Source organism: Kryptolebias marmoratus, linkage group LG14, assembly GCF_001649575.2.
Source record: "Kryptolebias marmoratus isolate JLee-2015 linkage group LG14, ASM164957v2, whole genome shotgun sequence".
In the NCBI taxonomy this organism is placed as follows: Eukaryota; Metazoa; Chordata; class Actinopteri; order Cyprinodontiformes; family Rivulidae; genus Kryptolebias; species Kryptolebias marmoratus.
In genome coordinates, this window is record NC_051443.1 from 17,342,140 (window position 1) to 17,358,399 (window position 16,260).

A 16,260-nucleotide genomic window follows, 5' to 3' on the forward strand; every position below is an offset into this window, starting at 1 on the left:
TATGTTGCTAACAGACAGACAGGGTTGATGCCAACAGCTGTTGCCATTGTTTTAGGTAAAAATATAGCAAAACGTAGTGTTTGAAGTATGAGCTGCTGATGATGCTCGGCTACTCCCACACCAAATTTTTGCCAAATAGCTGGAGGTTTGGCTAAGTCATATCCATGTTTGTGTTTTGTAATATCAGTTGGCTGTGGCGGCCATCTTGAATTGGGTTGACTCCTAAATTTAATCAGTTGTGAATGTACACCCAGTGGTTGCTTTCTGAAAGTTTTAATAAAATCCATCCAGTGTTCCAATAAATATTTTGTTTATGAACAGAGTTGACTCCAATAATTAATAGCAAGATTACGTTAACAGATGTTGCTTGATTAGTTAGTGCTTAGAGCATGTGTTGTGAATGACTCTCAGCTACTACCACGCCAAATTTGAGCTCAATAGCTGTAAAACCGACCGAGTTATAGGCATTTTGTGTTTGCTGAGTTTTGCCTCATGATACCTGGAAATTTTGCATTCAGACAGATAGTTTCTGCTGTGACTGGAAGCTGCAGATTCACTTTTCACTGAAAGTGAAAGGACTTGACGTGATCTGATATGACCTCTAGAATTGTATGCAATATTTGCATCTTGGTTTCAACACAGTAAATGCTACAATGATGTTAAACCACTAAGTACCTGAGAAAAGATGAGGGGGGGAACAGAATGCACCACAACCCTGCCTTCAGCACCACTTCAGGTAAAGGCTAACCAATCTTCTGCCAACCTCGGGGCTTTCCAGGTGCCCCATATGGGATAAAAGTGGGGTTGTGGTGAGACAGGCAGCTGCTGGAAATGTTGACAGTTCAAGGAAACTACAGTAAGATTCCTGCCAGCAATATACAGTGCAGACACGCCAAAAAAGGTTCACAATCAACACGTCAAATCAAGCAAGTTCTCTTTAAAGTGAAAGGAAACTATAAAAAAAAAACGGGCCCAAGTTCCCTCTCACCTCTCGTTCCCATTTCAGGCAACTAGTTTTTCGCATCTTATTTCTGACCTGCGTTTTGAATTACAGAAAACAGCAAATCACACAATGTAGGTCACAGTGGCCGTTTCCCACCAAAGAGAAGAAAACGTGTGAAGTTCTGCGCCACATAAAAGGGCACTGCAAAGAAATTCAACCACATATACAAACAATTGCACTGTCACAAGAGGCAGGATGTTGAGTGAGACTCCTTTTTTTTTTTCAACAAAATCTTTTTTTATTTTGTCTTTGAACTGCACAGGAAATGGTGAATAAAATTCTTTAGGAAAGTCCCCTTTATATTCTAACTAAATACATCTTTCTAGTAACCTAAAATTTACACAAATTTTAAGGTTTGTTGTTGTTCTGAAGCTCTTAGGCAAACAAGCACCCCAGCAGCACTTTTTTTTATGCAACCATTGGTCCACAACGCTTCAGTAAGATGCGACCAGCAAAAGGGGCCTTACTGCATATGAGAAACATTTTGATCAAATTTCCGAAAGTTCATGAAAGTGAAAAAGTCTGAGAAACCAAATCAAAGTTCAGAACTCATCTGGTCAGACTGCATTTAGCTGTCAACATGTAAAACAAGAACATTTAGGTTCTATTGCCATCAGAAACTGGTTGTTATTAGACTCCTCTTTTTGAAATACTTTGTAATTTCAGCCCCTGTGAGGAATTAGACCCAATACAAGCATTTGCTGTGAAAAAGTAAAAAGACAACAAGAGAGAGACGCCTGTTAAACAGAACAGGGTTGCATTCAAGACTACCACTTTAAACATTTTTTTTTAAAATGATAAAATAGAATTTATTTTTTCACACATTTAGCTAATTTGTTTAGAGTGATTCACCGCCTGGGGCCCTGCAAATAGGTCATGGGTCTTTCGTAGTGTTTTGACTCAGAGGGAGGGTTGCAAAATGCTCGCATTTTGTGAAACTCAATCGTTCTCTAAGACAAAAAACTACAAGGCTAGAGGTGTTTTAAAGAACTTAAGCACCAAAAAATTACCTTCCCATTCACTATGAATGGAATAATTGTGCAACCTGTTCAATGACCATAATGAACACGGTGAAAAATATGTCAAATCTTGTCCTCAAACACAAATTACTCAAATGCCATCGTGTTATGTTTACAGATCCTCACACTGATATTGTAAGAAGTGTGTGGCTCCATTCACCAGCATTTATACAATCTGAAAGTCTAGTGATTTGACTTAGCAATATATTGGACTATTGTATGACCATTTCTCAATATTATAAAAAAGAAGCAAAAATCTTTTATCTTTAAGCTCTGTAATCAGTAATAGACCTGTGTCTCTGTATATTCTAGCTATGTTCTCATGTACAAATATTCATATCAAAAAGTATACAGCACGATTCTCACCATTTTTCCTTTTACAAGATTAGTGAACATTAAATGATTCACAAGTTTAGACAAACAAAATGGTGTTGGCCTAAATCAGTAAAATATAGATATAACAAACACAATAACTGAAATCTGCTTCAGGCACAACTTAAATAAAGGCATTTGTGAAAAAAAAAAATCATATCAAATATGGCGCTTATGTCCAGTAGGCTTAAAATAAAAAACGAACAAATAAAAATTGCTATGAGCACTTATTTACAAACAGCTAAAATCTCTGACAGATTCATGCTTCACTTCACAACCTGAATTTGTCCTTAAAGTGCATGCAATAATAAGCAGTTTTACCAAGTGGGATCTTGACTTGTGAGAGGATAAACAGGTTGGTCAAGCTAATGCCAATTGTTTCTACATATCAAATGAACAGAAAGATAGAATCTGTTGCCTAGAAAAAGTGAGGGACCACATTATACTGTATGCATAAGCACAACATGGAAGAATGATCGAAAAAACAAACAAACAAAGAAATTATAATAAACCCCATATAGTGATCCCCCATACAGTAGTTTTCACATTCAGAGATTAAAATAAATACAACAAAATTTAAATAAATTTTAAAAAATAAGACAAAGCAGCTTAACACCACGGGGAAGTCCGCAGTTCACATTCCACAATGTCCCTCCATGTAACACACACTTTTAGAATCATATGAACATGATGGGTTTCTATTTAAACATATCAAAGTGCCCATTTTTACTAAAATTTCCTGATTTATTCATTTCATACCAAAAAGAGGAAATGGCATGGAGGAAAAGAGTCAAAACACTGCCTTTTTTATTGACGCTTTTAATCATTCTTCTGTTTCTCCCCCTTCGAGTTTTGCAACAGAAGCTCTCATTGCACGTAGTAACACCTCAATTCGAAGATCTAAGAGAGAAGAAAAGTAGCAGAGAAAGTTGTCCGGTTTTGTCACCGCGGCAGCGGCGGACGTGACCAACGAACGGCCAAGTGGATATGAGAAGGGCACGGATATGTTGTCCTTTAAAAAGATAGATCCACTTTCATCTGTTGTCTTCTTTGGGGAAGTCCAGAGATCCAAGGCTTCCGAAGCCGAGGCTCCTGCTTTCTGAGTCAAAAGTGCTCATTTCTCTGTCCTGACGCTCCAACAAGTGCTTGATCTTTTCAGTCCGCTCCTTCTGGAGTGCAGCCAGTTCCTCTTCAATCTGCAATCAGCAAACAGCACGGCTGTTATTTAGTGATATGTTGTGGGTAATTTTAGTTTCTGCTCGGATCTGTAAAACAGAAGTGTCGCAAACGCCGTAACATTATCAGGATTTTCTTTGATATGACCCAAGGATATACTGGATGTTAGTTAAGTTCTGTGCGCGTCAAAGAGAAACCTAACAGTTTTGGGACTTTCTTTAGAGATTTGTCATTTGGGTTCTGCAACACGACTGGAAAATGGCATCTTTTTTAAGAATTTTATGCCACATCATGTACTTTAATTTAGAAATTACACTGGATATACTGAAAAGTTTCAGTCTTAAGCTGAAACAAACAAAAACACTAATTAAACTTGCTTTTTAACCAACTTTAATTAAATATTACAGGAAAAAATGCTGCATTTCTTCATGCTATAATGATACCAAATTGAAAATCCTTGTCTTATAGTCAAATAACGCAATAAGCGTTTATGTTTCTTTTTCTTACAGACTAAATGATTAATAATTAATAATCTAGAATGGTCACTTTCTCATGAAATCCCTCTTCCAGGACTAATGTCGGTAAAGCTATAACAGAATTTAGTGTTTCTGTGTTTAACCAACACAGCTGATTCTGATACATAAATAGTAAAAACTTTAAATACGGTTGTTGTAAAAATGCAAATACTTTACACACACATATTCATCCAGGTAGTACAGAATTTGGTCGCAATCGATGCACTTTTAGAGTTGGTCCCAAATATTAAACATGCTGATGTCAGGAAGGCATTAATAATGCTGTCATTGGTGTCATCAACTATCTCCATTTAAAGTGCACAAACACATCAACAGATACAACACAACAAAGCTGTTTTTTATTGCTCTAAATAATGTGATTAGGAAATATTTAATAAAAAATGTATAATTGCTGTATTTTTTGTGTAAGAAACATGAAAGTCTAAACCAGACTTTTGCAAGAGCTTTTCAAAAGGTTTCCAATAGACATCTATGGGAAGATCTACCAAGAAATGTGCTACTTTAGTAATGTTTTCAGCTAATAAAACACCTTGCTGGACTCTTTGTGCCAAGGCATTTCAGGTCATTTTAGGAAGTATTTTAGTACTGCTTTGATTTTTAAACATACCTTCTGTTCAAGGTGCGCTCTCCGTATGGAAACCTTCTGCTCAAGTTTCTGCTGCTCTCGCTCATGTTGGGCCTCCATCTGCGACTTGGTTTTTTTCTGGTAGGCGTCCAGGAGCTCCATCTCCTGCTTCAGCTGCTGCTTCAGAGCTTGGCACTCACTTTCCTGCTCTGCTTCTAATCGCATCTGGAGAGAGGCATTGGGAAAGAAAAAACAGTACAGATCATGATGTTATAGGTATTTAATGTTGAGCCTCATTTATCAAACACCTGATATGAAAATTAATCAAATGTTGTAACCATGTTAAACGTTAGCTTATTGCAAACAGGTGGTGTACTGTTAGGAGTCTACAACATCACGGGGCCTAAAGTTCTTCATACCGCTTGTGAAGCCATCATTTCATTGATGCTCTGTTCATACTGCTCAGCCAGAATAGCCAGCTTGCGCGTCTGCTCCTCTTTCAGATTCTTCAGGATTGTTTTATGGTCCCCTTTAGGAGACACTTCCAGCTGATGGTTCCTAAGAGCCTTGTACTGCTTGTTCTGCACCTTGCACGTATCCTGGAATTGTTTCTTGATCTGCATCTCCAGCATCTGCTCGGGGTTTAAGCCATATGTAAAATGAAATCATTCATTAAAAGTTGGTCAGATTTTGCTTTTGGTTCAAGCTTAACTTAAGCTCAGTGAAAGATAAAAATGAAGTTTGATAGAAAAGCTCAATAAACCTAAAAATGAATGCTTTCAAAGAGTTAAAAACTTTGCCGTGCTCTTGAACGTTTCAGTTCATACAAGTGAACTTCTCACCTCATTAATGTTATATAATTGGAGAAGAAATTATTTACATTTGTGAAGCTGGCACGTGTTTTAGAAGAAGCAGTTCTCATGGCAACAAGACCAGTGTGTTTCTTTCTTTTCTTTTCTTTGTTTTTTTTCAGATTTTTATTAAGACTCTACAAATAAATCTGAATGCAAAGTAGATTTCTGTCAAATCTTTTGTAAAACTTGTAGGTTAAAAGAAGAAACACGTTGCCAATAAAATGTTTATCAGCAAAAGACATCTTGATTTAGTTTTATAACACTTTGAAATTAGATTTTTGTAAATCTCTTCTCACGAAACAACCTGAATGACCACATCTAGTAGAATGCAGAATCCGAGAAAAGGCCTCAAACACCTTGAGGTTCCTGGGCTGCTGCCGCTGCTCCAGAGTGTGTTTTCTGTGTAGTTCCGTTTGCCGTCGGCTGTTGTACTCCTCTTGGTTTTCGAGCTCCGTCTGGTGCTGCAGCCGCATGAGTTCCACTCGCAGCTTCTGCAGCATCTGCAGCTGCCTGCGCTCCAGGTCCTGGGTGGACTCGTCCTGCCGGATCATCAGGGCGTGCTCCATCTCCTTCTGTGTCCTTTTTTTGTTCAGCTCCTGGGACAAGGAGATCAATGTAATTATGTCGTTTTGCAGTGTTTGTATGTTTTCAGATACAGTTTATTGTTTCGCTGCAAACTGAATGCATATGTCTCAAAACTGGAAAGTTGATGTGTCATCAAGATGGTGTGGCATTAAAAACATGTTTAAGCGAAAATAAGTATTTTTTTCTAATCCTGTTCAGGTCGTCTGGGTTCCTAAACCTAACAAAGTTGTTTTAATGTCAAAAACTGATCAGAAAATACTGTGTTCTAATGATAATATTGAAGTTGCAGTGTATGTTGCACTTTAAGACAGCAAAAAATTGTTTGGAAAAGTGTTAAATAAATTTAACCTTGACCTTTGACCTTATGAGAAAAGGAGCGAATGAAACAAAACTAAAAAAATGATTCAAAATAAAAAAGTACAAAAAAAAGTGAGTATATTATTGTCCCAAAATTTAATTTCTTGTGTCTTAGTATGGTATAGTCCTTCACTCACCTTTCAACTGATATGAGTTGTTTTCTTGCTAAATAACTAAATTCATAGTCATTTTGTTTGTAACTTACTTTAGAAGCTCCAGTTTAGGGAATATTCTTTGTTTGCTTTATTTGTATTTAATAGTAAGCTTGTATAACCTTATATAGGTTGGGTTGATTTATGGCCTTCACGTTAGAAAACCCCAAAATGTTCCTTTTAGTCAGCTGACTGATCAAAAATAAGGGAATAAGCACGTTTTCTTTTTGATTAAGGGCATCATGAATCAGACCTTTTTTCAGACCTGGGCCCATTTCAAAACTGATATACTCCAGTCAGCCATAACAATATGGCCACTGGACCAATATGGAGTGAATCCTCAAAAACAGCCCTAAACCATCTTGGTGTGGACTCTGCTGGACCTCTGACGCTCTGCTATCAGATCGTTTAGGTTTTATAAGGTGGAATGTCGTGGATTGGGCTTCTTTTCTCAGCACATCCCACAGAAGCTCGAATGGACTGATGTCTGGGGAACGTGAAGGCCAAGTCAACTTCTCAAGCTCACTGTTGTGCTCCTAAAGTCATTCTTGAGCCACGTTTATTGTATGGCATGAAGCACCATCCTGCTGTAAGAAGCACCTGCCTTCAGGGTAATCAGTTTCAGTGAAGTGTAGTTGATTAGCAGCCATGTTTAGAAGAGTAGTACCTGTTGTCATAAGGAGGGGAAATGGAGGCAAACCCAGAACATAGACTCATTCTTTTCAAAAAGGAAAACTAATTTATTAAAGTAAAACACTAACAAAAACAAAAGGCTGATGTGGCAGCAAAGAACAATAAACAGAAAATCCAAAAGACAAGGCAAGGCAAAAATAAGGCATGGAACGAGAGGAAGACAACGAGCATGGCATGAACAAAAGGAATGACCCAGTGAGGAGTGACAAAAAGTGATCGGTTTTTAAAGACTGAGAATGATGAGGTAAATGGGCACAGGTGAGTGATAATGATTACTGACAGGTGGAGATGGGCGTGGCAGATGTGACTGGAAAAGTACTGGGGAGGTGAATAGTGGCAAGACATGAAATCCAAACGACAACTAAACCAAAACAGCATGAACAAGAAACAAACAAAGAACCAAAACCCAAAAACACTGACATTCATGACACCTGTCAAAAGCATCCTCATGAATGACAGAAACAATGGCTTTCCAACAGGACATAACTTCTTTCCATTGTGCACCCTGGTTCAATGTCTCTCCCAGCTGTTGATGAGGCCATTGTTGGCCCCTTTTGGTCAGTAAGCCAAAGTCAGCATCAGCACCATGACAAGTCTGTGGCTATATGCAGGCCTGTACACAACAAACTGAGATCCACTGTCTCCTGACTAAGATGAACCTACAACAGCTCTTTAAAAGAATCAGACAACACAAACCAGCCTTTACTCCCCACAAATACTTAGGCCCTTCATGATCCTGTCACTGATTTACTGGATTTCCTTCCTTGGACCATTTTTAGTGGGTTGTGACCTGTATGGACTTGATCTGGGTAGGAAAGTAAGTATTTGAAAAGAGCAAACTGCAAAAGAAAAAAAAGTTTATCACAACAGATCTGTGCACAAAATAGAAATCTAGCCTATATATCAGAGTGAATAAAAGAAAAAGCCAATAAAGCAAATGGTTTTCCTACAATCAGTTAGCTGTCTTTAATAAAAGTCATTTTGTAGAACTTGCTCTTGATTACAGCCATAGTGGAAATGTTAATAATCCACATATCCTCTGAGAACACCAGTATTAAACCCTAAAACAGCAGTAGTCCTCACTGTCTTCATTTCACATTATGCAGCATAATGTCAGGAAATCAGATTACCTCCCTCAGCTGTTCCTGTTCAAACTCATGCCTCCTGAGCAGACTCCGGCGTTTGAGGGCCCGACAGCTGCGGTCGTAGACCAGCCTCTGCTGGGCCAGCAGGTGAGCTTCCTCCTCAGCCTGGGAGCGCTGCATTGTTTCTTTGTACCGAGACAGACGCTCCTGCTTCTCCTCCTTGGTTGAGCAAAGATCTTCAGTCATCTCCTGCAACAGAACAGAAGCTTGAACGGTTTGAAGATGTGCTCAACAAATTTCATGCGTACCTTCACAAACTTATTTCGTGGAAATAATTACATCCTTGATCTTGTCTTTGCAAAGCCTGTACTCCTTCTTCTGACTCTCTAAAAAAGACGTCAGCTCTTTCTTTTGTTGAGCAACAATTTGCTGCTGGATCCGTCTTTCTTCTGATGCAACTGACTTCATCTGTGAAGAGACATGGATATTATCACCTCTGATGTTTCTGTACAGATGCAAAATGTGACTTCAATCCCTGTTTCATGACCAACTGCTGCCGAAGCTGTACCTCTTTATCTGTTTGAGCAACATGCCGTTTGGCCAGTCGTTCCAGCTCAATGTAAGTGTTATTTGCTTGTGTTTCTAATTCCTTCTGCAGCCTGAGCCTATGCTCATCCATCTCGGCCTTTAGCCTATTCTCCAGGGCGATCAGCTGCTTCTGGTGCTGTCGCCGCATGCGCTTATACCCAGACATCTGCTCCCGCAGCTCAAAGTCCTGCTCATGCTCCTGGATCTACCTGATGCCCTAGACAATATAAATAAAATAAAATAAAATAAAAACGACAGAAAGCAGAACATGAAAGAAGTTTGAGCAGGCAAAAGTAAAAGAAAAAAAGTAACTTACTGTACAACAGGGCTGCACACTGTATCAAAGATTTATCAACATCACAGTATCAGAGTGTGCAGCATCAAATTCATAAAGTATTGCAATTTATAGCTGATCCAAATTAGATGCCAATAATATATTTTTGCATATTCCTAAATGCCCGGAGCTGATTTAGAAGAGTGTAACTGAAATGTTCTGTTAAAGTAAGCTGTGTAAGGTGTAGCAATGGAAAAAGAGAGTGAAGAAAATACGAGTTTATCACAGCTGATATTGTCATTGCATTACATTTTCCTAATATCATGCAGATCTGCTGTATTATGTCAAATAAAGATGTTGCTAACTAAAAACCCAGAATTACAATTATAACTCATTAATATTTACCTAAGAGCACACTGATGACAAGAAACGTTGTTGAATCAAGCTCATGTTCTTGATGCTAACCAGTCAGACTTGGACTTTGACACCACACACTAAAAACTGCTGATTAAAAACACCCCGGTTCGTAACCCTGCGCTGGGTCGAATTTGGACCAAGCCAACTCTGGGTCGTTTTAACTCAGCAGGGTCAGGTTATCAGTTGGACCCATCATACTAGGTTCAGTTTTCTACCCCAAAATTGGGTGGAAATTTTTAATTTGTTAAATTAGAGCTTCGGGTACATTTGACCTGAAGGCTTCGGGAAGGATAAGTTAAAAATTATGACCCCAAATCTGGGTTATTAGAGAATTACAAGTTAGATTGGTGCTAGCTATCTGGTGCTAACACCAACTAACATTATTTCAGGAAACCAGACTCCTTGTCTACAGTCCAAACTAAAGTTAAAGATATTCTTATAAGTTATTTTTACCATCTTATTCTTGATTATTACATTCGAAGCAGAGGTCCAGTCGGGTCCAATTTGGTCAACTGTTGGCTTAAAATGGCAGACTCTGACAAATAACACGGGTCATCTCTTGCCCAAACATCGGGTCAGACTTTTTGAGGCAATATTTGGTCAAACTAACCCAACCTATGTCCCAACAGCTTCAACCCACCAATCAAGTTATCAAAATAACCCAGCAGTTTTTACTGTGTAGACAAAAAAACGCACAAAAATGTGGGAAATCGCCTCTTATAATCTTTAATAAAAAACACAATCTTTGTGATGAAACACATCAGACATCAATTTATACATACAAATGCATTTTACACACACACAAACACACACGCAACACGACAGGAGAGGCAAAGGGGGAAGCTGAGGATGGAAAAAATGACATCCATTAACAGGATCTGGTTGCCATGACTACAGATGTACAGCTGAGAACACAGACACCTCCTCCCTCCCTCCCTCCCTTCTCCCCGCGCTGCCAGCAGCACGCACACATACACTAACGCGCGCGTGCGCGCGCCTGACACGCGCGCCCGCGCATTTTCATCGCAAACGGCCGGAGATCGCGAGCGCGCGTACCAAAGATGCTGATTTGATGGTGATAATGTGTCCGCGGATCTTCTTGCAGTCGGGAGACCGGCTCTTGTCAGGTGTAGGCCGCAGCTCTGGCCTGGTGTCCCTGTGCACGGCCTCATCCCTCACGCAAGCATGGTCCTGCAGGGGGGGAGGAAAAGGAGGAGATAGTGGAGCTGGGTGCTTCCCAGGGCCTCCGTTTGTGCTGGAGCTCCCGTCGGTGCCGAATCTCCCTGAATGCAGCACACATCCAGCGTTAAGCGCATCCTTCCCGAGCTGGCTCCCTCCGCTACTGTGTGCAAGTCCTTCCTAAGAGAGGAAAGGGCATCGCCAAACAATTGTAGGCACCGCCGAGGAGGCAGCCACTGGATGGAGTCGGTTCTCTGCCGTCCCCCCCCTTCTTTGAAAGCAGGAGGAACCAAACGGCTCCGCTGGATGAGGCTGAATTATGCAATGCCTACCATTGATAATCAGAAAGATGCCACTGAGATGTATTTTACTGCCACTCTCCTTTTCCGTTTCAAAACGCAGGAAACATTTGGGAGGAAAAACAGTTTCCCTGCGTCCCTGTGATGATCGAATGTGGCACCATAGTGAAAAACCCTTGATTCAGATAAGGCACATCCAAACATGATTTTCCCTCGAATCTGTCGCCTAATGATCCGTTTGTACTCCACACGAATTTCTGTCCTACATTTACAGCGCACTTGGTCATGGTAGGTGGTTCTGGTGCCTTCTATTCATCTCTTTCCTCTGTCCCTTTTTCCTACACTCCCCCTTCCTTTAAAGAGACACCACAACATCTCAACAAGGCTGAGGTAATTTCACAAGGGATCTCGTTTTCATTTTTTTTTTTATTTTTTTTATTTTGGGGTGTAATTCTTATCCTTCTTAACATTGTAATAATAATAATGTTTCATGATGGAGCCAAAAGGAGACGTAGAGAAGCTGTATCTGCAAAAGCTGATATAACGAGATTTTAAAAACCTACACTTAATTTCTAAAATTACCACTAAAATAAACAATGAAAATCTAAATATGTCTGTGAACGGTACATGTATGTAATGTAGTAACAATGAGGTAAAGAGAATTATCCCTTTATTAAAGTAATAGTTCAAATCTAGACAAGGAGTTCTGTGGAAGAGTCATAAACAATATCTTACCTGTTGTAGATAGCCTTTTAAACAAGCTCAGTTTGGAGAAATAGAGTTTAAATCTCATCCGATTGAGGAGCTAACGGCCTCTTAAAGATGGCCAAGACCAGAGGGGATTGTTGCTAATTTAAAACAACTCCTGTCTCAAAAATTTCATAAAGCTTTGAACGCTGCTTTATAAACCTTTACATTGCAGTAAATTTTGCAATACATGGTCATTTACATGAAATCTATGGTTCTGGCAGCCTGGCTGTAACACTTACGGTGCAGCCAGGGGCACTTCCTGCAAGAAGATTAAAATATTTCTGCTGGAGTAACTGTGCAATTGGAAATCTACGGCAGTGTAAAAGTTCGTAATAATAGCATTTACTTAAACTGCTGTTAAATCCTACAGATTGGAGTTGTTATAAGTGGGTAGCGATCCACTTTTGTCTTGACTCCACATGTATTAGCCCTAAGTTTATCAATTTCTCCAAACTATGTACAGCAGGTAAGATATTAAGCGTTCAGAGCTCCTCTTCATGAGATCGGAATTTTCGCTTTTACATCAATATTAGCACAACATTTGGAATTATCATCTGTAGAGTGTGGACACCAGGATTCAAGAAAAAAACAATACAACTTTTTTCCTTCATTTTCTCAAACCAGCTATATACGACCACTTGATGAAAAATGATAAATCCAAATCCATGAACTGAATATTTTTGAATAAATGGAATATGCTTGCTTGGTGTGCTTGGTAGCACAAAACACATTTTACTACCTGGTACAAAAAGTCCACCTGTAACCATTTAAAAATGACCTCTAACCCTAACCCTGACACGTTGTACTAAAGAAAGGCCTGAGTCCCAGAGACATCCATTCAACCCAGTCAGACAATCAACATAACGTTTAAAAAAAATGACTTTTTTTCCCATTTATCCCAAAAGTTTGCTGAAAGCTTTGAATTTATGGCATCCAGCTTCCCTTTTTCCTGTCCAGGTAAGAATGATTATGAGGTGAATATCATTTATTTCATGTAGCTCAGTCAAATCTCCGTTTAGCAAAACAGCCTTGCTTCAGCCTTAAATTGTCTGGGGTTTTTTATCTGTGTATTCGGTCCATTTCAAGTGTTCTGTGGTACACGGAAATCTATTTTTGTCCCTAAAACATCCGGTGAGTGACTCTGCGGTGCGCCTGGTTGACCTCCTGTGTTTGGCTGGGAGGCTGATGAGTTAACGGTTGGAGGAAGCTTCTGCGTGCGAACGTCAGTGATGAGAAGGACCTGACTCAGCGGGGTCGCACAGAGCCAGCCCTGGATGTGGTAATCCATGTTAATGGTGTAATGTTGCTGGTCAAAGCTAGTCTTGTTTGCTGGGGTGATATTTATCATTCTTAATTTGTGTTTTTCTTCAAAGACGAATGGGCAAAGAATAATTAAAACAGTACGACAATAAAGGAAGTTGGTTTTCTGAGGTATGTATTTGTCAGGTGTTTTAATCTCTTCATGTAGTTTAAGACAGATTATTTAAAAGCAGGAGCTCGCTGTTCCACTCGTCACTGAAAGTGCTTCTTTGTGAGATTGTAAAATAAATTTGTGGGTTTTGTAAAGGGTAAAAATACCTAAAACCTGCTCAGAAGTGTACATGATCATATGCTCTCTGACAAAACAGCATTTAACTTTCAACCCAGCTGTTCTCTGGTGTTTTCTCTTTTCCTCTTATGTAAATAGGCTTATATATATATATAAAAAAATTATAAAACAGTATATGGAAAATGAAAGGTGTTTTTTACATAATACAGTTTTGACACTGAGTGGATATTTGGGTGGCACATTGTAGGAAGATTTAATGGTTGTACTGAATAATAAATATTGAACAGTTTAATTGAACTGATTGTCCTCACAAAGATGTAATGATATGACAAATGAAATAAGAGTTTGTAAATTATATATGTTAACACAAGTTTCATTTTCTGATCAAAGGTGTGAGCGCCCGCTGAAAGTTCTTTTTTTATTATCCTTTATTAGTTGGCTTTAATCAAATTAATCAAAAACATTTAAAAATATATATGTTGGGTACACATTTAAAACAAAATGTAAAACATATATTTCTCTATTATTTATGGTGTAATATTCTGTTTGAACACTAGATGTCCCTGTTGATCTTTTAAAAGATGTGACCGTGTTGAGTTTGTTGCTTAATTCTCTCTTTATGCCTTTTATTTGAACTTTGATGACATTTTATTATCAAATTTGTCAGTACATAGTTACAAATCTGACTTCAAATGTTCTGATATTGTGTCTCTATTTAGTTTTTGTGCGTTTAAAATAAATGTAAACCTCTAAAAGCTTGTTTTGAAGGTTTAATTGAACTGATTGTCCTCACAAAGATGCACCTTTAGTGGACAGTTTGATAAACATGTGCAGGCTGTCAACAGAAACAAAATGCATGATCAGCACTACTTTAAATCTGCTGGGAAATACATGCTTTTTGGCAAAAAAGTACAAAGCAGTCATTTTAGTTTTATTTTTTAAATATACACGCCACAAGCCTTTAAATACATTTGATCATGTGATATCAGGATATAAGATGAATATTAATCATTAAAGACATCAGAGTGCACCCCTTTAATGAAAACTCACAAAATTAACCTTTACAACTGTTTGTTTATCTGCATTAAAGAGAATAAAAGAGAGAAAAAGATGTTTAATAAGTTTCATGATGCTCTGCTGATGCGGATGGTTTATAAGATTGAAGATTTTATCTCAGTTAAGCAAACTTAGTAAATCCTCGGCATTAAAAATGCAGCAGTCTAGTCTCGTTGTTTGTTTTTTTGTCAGTCCTTAAAACATGTTGCTACACACATCCTGGGCTGCTGTCGTTTCCGCTCTCGTTGCTCAGTTCTCGCCATCCTGCGTCTGTTTGATCTGAACCGGCACAACGACCTCATTGCTCGGGTTGCTGATGGACGTCCCAGGAACTGGGGCCTCGACGGACAGGACTCCACCTGACAGGGACGAGCTGATGTGCTGCAGATCCACCCCCTGTGGCAGCCTTTAAACATGAAGCAGGAGTATTTCAGCTACGCCTCAAGATGTTTTAGGACATTTTGAGTTTATTCAAACACAAAACATTCTCATCTGTCCTGTTGATGATCTCCTACCTTTTTCCTGTTTGAAACAGTTTAATATTCTCGAAAAAACTTACTTGTATTTGCGAGTGAAGCATCTTGAAACGAATCCATGCTCGTCCTGCCTCTCTTCATGATTTCCTTGACAACAGTCAAAGAAAAAGCATTTAAAACTCAGAAAATGCAGAATGTGCAGCTTATTGAAAATGTTTTCTAGCTTTTAGTCACTACCTGAGATTTGCAGATAGCCCTCCTTGGTTGTGATTGTGATCTCCTCTGGCGAGAAGTGATTAACGTCCAGTTTAATCTTCCAGCTGTTGTGTCCCGTTTGGACTTCCGACACCTCTCTCGTCAGTTGTCTCAGATCCTTCGGCTCCCCAGGGTGCTGACCGATGAACGGAGGCAGAAGGGGAGACTGCGTGAACCCAGGCCAGGAGAAAGAAGCCAGCCTCTTCTTCGCCCAGTCCAGCCAGTCCAGGTCACTGGGCTCCAGGAAAGGCGGGAGCCCGAGATCTTGTGCAAAGATGCGGCTCGGCTGAGTCCAGTTGGGGAAGGGATCCCAGCTCACATCTCGGCGGAAGATGGGACGGGACAGCATTTTGTTTTGTTCGCCCATACCTTAAAAACAAACAAGCTCAGACTGAAGGAAGGAGATGTTTGAAGCGGAAAGCCTGTAGCTCCACCCTGACAAACAAGTGTGAGGAACCAGAACACCGAACAAAGGAGCAGCTGTATTTATTGCTCACATGTAACAACAAGGGAGGCGGAGGTCCGAGGAGAACGTTGGTGTCTGATCACACACTTTATATACACAGCTGATTCATTTTAACACTTGCAGAGCAGAAAGTGTGATGTAAGGGATGAGAGCAGCCTGATTTATGATGAGCCAGGATGTTACTACACTGTTGCCCCGGGACATGGAGAGGACAAAGCTAATTATTTGTATTTATATCTCCTGTCTGTCCCTGGCAGGACTTTGGTGAGCGACTCAGGAAGCGGTAAGCAGCCAGTTTATTCTACACTGGTCTCTGCAGTCTTCTCACATACTGGAGGCCTTTGTTTGCAGAAGTTACAGCCGTGTGTTATTTTGAGGGAACAGCACGTACATTTAAAGTCACACAGTAAACAAAAGTGTTGCTCTCGCCCTGTAAACTAAAGATTGAAAGGACAAAAAGTCAATCTTATGGTGAATAGGTTAAATAATAATAATAATAATAATAATAATAATAATAATAATAATAATAATAATATTAAAACCAAATCACAAAG

The 16,260-nt window shown here is 39.3% G+C and overlaps 2 protein-coding genes across 2 annotated transcripts; both read right to left on the reverse strand.

Moving 5' to 3' along the window:
• Positions 1–1,232: 1,232 nt before the first annotated feature.
• Positions 1,233–11,496, reverse strand: taok3b (TAO kinase 3b). The gene is made up of 8 exons (XM_017410725.3): positions 10,733–11,496; positions 8,966–9,202; positions 8,737–8,865; positions 8,443–8,646; positions 5,882–6,121; positions 5,091–5,303; positions 4,714–4,896; positions 1,233–3,590 (listed from the first exon to the last, which is right to left on the reverse strand). Exons 2-8 carry the CDS (start codon positions 9,149–9,151, stop codon positions 3,429–3,431), a joined length of 1,317 nt encoding a protein of 438 aa, XP_017266214.1. The 5' UTR covers positions 9,152–9,202; positions 10,733–11,496; the 3' UTR covers positions 1,233–3,428.
• A 2,876-nt stretch (positions 11,497–14,372) lies between these two features.
• On the reverse strand, positions 14,373–15,775 carry LOC108232616 (heat shock protein beta-1-like). Its single transcript, XM_017410525.3, has 3 exons — positions 15,223–15,775; positions 15,069–15,132; positions 14,373–14,915 (listed from the first exon to the last, which is right to left on the reverse strand). The coding sequence occupies exons 1-3, from the start codon at positions 15,605–15,607 to the stop codon at positions 14,759–14,761; spliced, it is 606 nt and encodes a 201-aa protein (XP_017266014.1). The 5' UTR covers positions 15,608–15,775; the 3' UTR covers positions 14,373–14,758.
• Positions 15,776–16,260: the final 485 nt, after the last annotated feature.